Source organism: Conger conger, chromosome 6 (assembly GCF_963514075.1).
Source record: "Conger conger chromosome 6, fConCon1.1, whole genome shotgun sequence".
Classification (NCBI taxonomy): Eukaryota; Metazoa; Chordata; class Actinopteri; order Anguilliformes; family Congridae; genus Conger; species Conger conger.
This window is the reverse complement of record NC_083765.1, coordinates 2,914,755-2,919,932: the sequence shown is the minus strand read 5'-3', so window position 1 is coordinate 2,919,932 and position 5,178 is coordinate 2,914,755. Positions and strand designations below refer to the sequence as shown.

At 43.5% G+C, this 5,178-nt stretch overlaps 1 protein-coding gene across 2 annotated transcripts in view; it reads right to left on the bottom strand.

The window, feature by feature from the left end:
- LOC133130289 (beta-1,4-galactosyltransferase 1-like) overlaps positions 1–4,093 on the bottom strand; it is a 20,229-nt gene extending 16,136 nt beyond the window's left edge. For both annotated transcript variants that reach the window (XM_061244763.1, XM_061244764.1), the window contains exon 1: positions 3,014–4,093. In XM_061244763.1, coding sequence (XP_061100747.1) covers positions 3,014–3,317 — 304 coding nt within the window. In that variant the 5' untranslated portion in view covers positions 3,318–4,093. The remainder of the gene's footprint in view (positions 1–3,013) is intronic.
- Positions 4,094–5,178: the final 1,085 nt, after the last annotated feature.

Genomic DNA, 5,178 nt, shown 5'->3' with positions numbered 1-5,178 from the left:
GCAGCCTGTAGCCTAGTGGCTAAGGTACATGACTGGGGCAGCCTGTAGCCTAGTGGCTAAGGTACATGACTGGGGCAGCCTGTAGCCTAGTGGCTAAGGTACATGACTGGGACAGCCTGTAGCCTGGTGGCTAAGGTACATGACTGGGGCAGCCTGTAGCCTAGTGGCTAAGGTACATGACTGGGGCAGCCTGTAGCCTGGTGGCTAAGGTACATGACTGGGACAGCCTGTAGCCTAGTGGCGAAGGTACATGACTGGGACAGCATGTAGTCTAGTGGCTAAGGTACTTGACTGGGGCAGCCTGTAGCCTAGTGGCTAAGGTACTTGACTGGGGCAGCCTGTAGTCTAGTGGCTAAGGTACTTGACTGGGGCAGCCTGTAGCCTAGTGGCTAAGGTACTTGACTGGGGCAGCCTGTAGCCTAGTGGCTAAGGCACATGACTGGGGCAGCCTGTAGTCTAGTGGCTAAGGTACTTGACTGGGGAGGCCTGTAGTCTAGTGGCTAAGGTACTTGACTGGGGAGGCCTGTAGTCTAGTGACTAAGGTACATGACTGGGGCAGCCTGTAGCCTAGTGGCTAAGGTACATGACTGGGACAGCCTGTAGCCTAGTGGCTAAGGTACATGACTGGGGCAGCCTGTAGCCTAGTGGCTAAGGTACATGACTGGGGCAGCCTGTAGCCTAGTGGCTAAGGTACACGACTGGGGCAGCCTGTAGCCTCGTGGCTAAGGTACATGACTGGGATCCAGAAGCTTGATGGTTCAACCCCAGTGTCGCCACAATAATATCCGCACAGCCGTTGGGCCCTTGGGCAAGGCCCTTAAACCTGCATTGCTCCAGGGGGGATTTTCTCCTGCTTAGTCTAATCAGCTGTAAGCCATGTGGGTGCGGGTTCGATCCCCACCAGAGGACTGGCACAGCTGCGGGCCGTTCTGTCCGTTACACACTCTGCCTTCCGCCCGTCTGAATGCGGCCAAAACTTCCCCACTGGCCTTTTAATATTCTTCAAAAACAGAATGTTAGTTTGTTCAAGCTTTTTCTACAGGTCCTAAAATTGGCATAGACGCGCATGAGTTTGCTCTTATTCTTAAAAAAGAAAAAAGGGGGGGGGAAGGGGGGATCCCTGCATTCCACAAAGCCGTGTAGTTTCCGACATTTACCATTCAGACGCCTCGCCACGAAACTGCCTTTTGAGATAAAACATGACTTTCCATGTGAACTGTGCCAACTTTTCATTTCATTATTTGTGTCAAACGAAAGGTCTGACTTTGATCAAACAAGTAATTAGAAATTCACTGGCCATCGATTCCCTGGTGTACTCATTAGCCATTAGCATTAGCAAAGCTAACTTCATTCAGACTTAGCCATCGTTGAGCTCACAGTGATGGTCATTCTCCGTGCCCGATTCAGAAATGAAATTTGTTTCCCCGTTTACAACACCGACTCCCTCACCATTCGTACCTCTTCAAGCAGCACCTCTCCCCATCCCTCCCTACCTCCCTCCCTGTGAACCTTAATTGTTGTCTCTGTGACTTGCTTTGTGTATCGGTATTTTTTTAGTTGGCTAGGTAAGCAGTGTTTGGATAGTTAACTTTGGTCACTTTTGCTCTGTTTGCTCTGTTTTTGCTCAAAAAACAAATTGGCCCTCGTCCTTATCTTTGTTGTACAGGTAGCAGTTCAAATTGTACTTCCCTCTAGGGTCTTTCGGCGAACTTATCCCTGGTTATGGGTATGCACTTTGTTGTACGTCGCTCTGGATAAGAGCGTCTGCCAAATGCCAATAATGTAATGTAATGTTTCAAAATGACAAACAACAGTACTGCGTTCGGCAGCTAGAGGCAGAGTTCTTCCGTTTGCTGCTGCTCTGACGGAACCACTTGTGTCCCGGGGGCTTTCACTGAGTCATAAAGAAACAGCGCTCAAGTGCCGCATTGAGCGAATTACCCTCACACAAGAGTGAGAACACAGACCCAGTTCAGCCTGGACCTGGGGTTGATGAAGGCTGGAGCTATAATGAGTCATTGAATCATTTTGGGACAAAAAAAAGAATCTGCTTTGACTGGGTCGAATCAGAGAGAGTCTGCCAATTTTTTTTCAGTTCCACAAAGTGGGCTACTCACGATCACATCAGCAAGATAAAGTTCAGGTCAAAGGCCAAAAGTCAAGATAATGTTTGTCTTGACAGCAAGAGGCGGTTTTAGGCTACCTCTCAGACTCCCAACATAGCAGACTTTGGCTCATTCGCGCATAATCGGTAAGGACGGAGCAGAGTTTAGTGTATTCTTCCGTCTGTAGTGCGCAGAACGCGCTTTCTGCTGGACACCACGGATGGGGTTAGAGTGGGATAATTGCTATTTATTCACGGACACAGAATGGCACTTTCAAACACGGAAAAGACGGTTGCTGGTGCCTGGCAACGCTTTTACCTGATCATTCTGCGACACTCAAAGATAGACTTAGTACCCTGTACGATCTAAGAGTACATCTGACCTGCTGATTTTCCATGTCACTGACTTTAGCTAAAGAGCCAGTCGACGAAAAAGTAGCGATAACCACACAAGATAAGGGAAATTACGCTTATAGTACTACTTTACAACCGAAATCCTTAAAACAAATAGGTGAGAATCCACCTAGGGTTCGCCGGAACATGTTGGCATCCCCCTGTTAATTATCTGTATGACACTGTCGACAGGATACATTTAAGCACAACCGTGTCGTCTCAACAATTCGCAACTCAAAGGTGGAGATGTCATTGTTCGCAACTGACTTATTTCAACATCAACGTTTAAGACTGCTATTATTAACTATAACTATATACATTCTGGGTTGGCAGGTATGACATCCACCAGGTTTCAGTTAATACAACACAATAAATACACATCATGTCTGCGTAGGAGAATCATACCATAGTAATTAAAATAGTAAATACAGGTTATGAGTCAATTAGCTACTTTGTAACATACACTCGATAATAAACGTGTCTTTGCCAATTGCTTGGCTTAAATATGCTACTTACCAAGAGTCGGTCCTTGATCCGGACATTTCGGTAATACTGGTAATACTTTGGCCTTCTCCGTAACAATCAATGGAATATCACTGGCATTTTTAACAGCACTGCTCAAAGTAGTCTTGGGAATAACTTCTGGTGCTACAGTGGAATTTTTTATTTGCGTTTGCTGGTTTTGCACGAACGAAAGTTCTTTATTATTTAAAGTTCTTAAATAATAAAATAAGGTAACCGAAAGATGAAGAATACACAATACCACAACTAAACTGCACGTTCTGTGCAGTAAACTGAAATTAAGAGTCGACTCGCCCATTATAGCGACGTGGCTCTAAAACAAGAGTATTCACCAGCTTAACTGAAAAGTTCACTAAATGATTTCACAACAATAACAACAGAATAACCTTAATCGCAAACTTACTAACATTAACTGTCTAGTTAAGAAGCGGTCCGGCAAATGTTTATACGAAACCACAATGATGTTAGTCTAATAAAATCCAATTTATCATAGCTAGCTAGGTAGCTAACATTAGCTAACACACTTGGCAATAGTCTTAAGTGAATTTCTCACTTGGTAGAGAAAGAGTTTACAAGCAAGCTATGTTAACTACATTCATTTCAACGAAGTAAGTCTTGCCTACGTTTAGTAAACGCTTGCTTTTTTAGAAAGTTATAAATAAGTTTGTAAGTTTTTTCTTCGTTAAAAACTGTACGCCAAATTGTTTCCGAAAGAGAGCCATTTCTTTCCTCTTAGCTTGCTGTCTTCTCTAGCTAGCTATCAATATCAAGTTGGCTAAGCTATATAGCTAATCAGTCACATTACACTTCGGTCTTTACATAGCGGTACAGCTGTCCCGACTATGATTAGCTAGCCATTAGTTTGTTAAAAGTTTAGTTCCTGACTATTGCAGATTTACCACTAAATCACAATTTGAAAACTCTAAACCACTGTTAACAATTTAGTACGCGGTTAAAATGCTGCCGGATCAATGTTAGGAGTTAGTAAGCTAGCTGTAAGTTTTTAGTTTTTGCTTGCCCGTTTAGTCTACATCCATGTTTCTCTGGGTGTGTGTGTGTGTGTGTGTGTGTGCGCGCATCTTCCGGGTGTGCTAAGTTACTAGCTAAAACTGCCTAGCAGGGTCATGAACATACTTGCTGAACATGTTTGTCTGGGTAGGGGGAGGCGTGTATCAACTTCAACTTACTTTGCGGTAGTACTTCGAAAGTTTTACATTGAGCAGTGTACAGTGACAGAATACCCTACGAGTAAATGTGGTATTAAAATAATTCTGCAACAGAATCATATTTTGCCAAACATGTATTTCCAAAAACAGGCATTGTGTTACCTAACTTCGGATTGAAGTTAGGTAACCGGGTGTAATTGTGGAAAGGATGTAAATACATATTTTTGCTTTGTTAAATGCAATTGGTCTACTCGTTTAACAAGAAATCATGTAACGCTGCTAGTGGTGCAATATAATTTACAGTGTACAGTGTTGAAATTTATTCTTTCTTACCTCACGTTAGCTTGGCTACAATCAGGTAATACTGAAAAATGCATCGAAAAATGCATTAAATGAATCGACATCGCCCCCGTGTGGATTTAATGGAGTACAAACCAACGCGAGCTTCAAGACGGGCCTCAAAATGACAACATTGACAAAATGTCCAGCCCTTTTCAATTTAGTTCAATTCCATTTTATTTGTTTGGCAGTTTTTACCAAGACACTGTCACAGACACTCCAATATGGAGGGAATGGGGAATCCTTCAGAGCAATTAGTCCATGTGGTTGGACAGATTATAGTCTGAGGTATTAAATTTGCTAATGAAATAGACATTCGTCAATCAAGCAATCAAATAATTAGAACATTTTACAACGGATTTGTCAACCCGCTTTACAGTCCAAGCAAAGAAGTACAATATACCGTTGAGAAGAGCAAGTCAATACATCTCGGCCTCTCGGTTGGATCATGCAGGATTGAACCAGAGCTGGATTCTAGGAGGGGCCCGAATTTGCTAAGGTCACCCCAAGTTATGCACAAGATCCAAATTCAGAGAAGAAGAATGTGAACAGTATACTTCGGCATCTTTTCCCAGAGCTGTAGCCTGATAGCTCAGACATTCCCGGAATCCAGGTATAGTACGGAGTACAGAATTCCTGACTGTTCCTGACAGG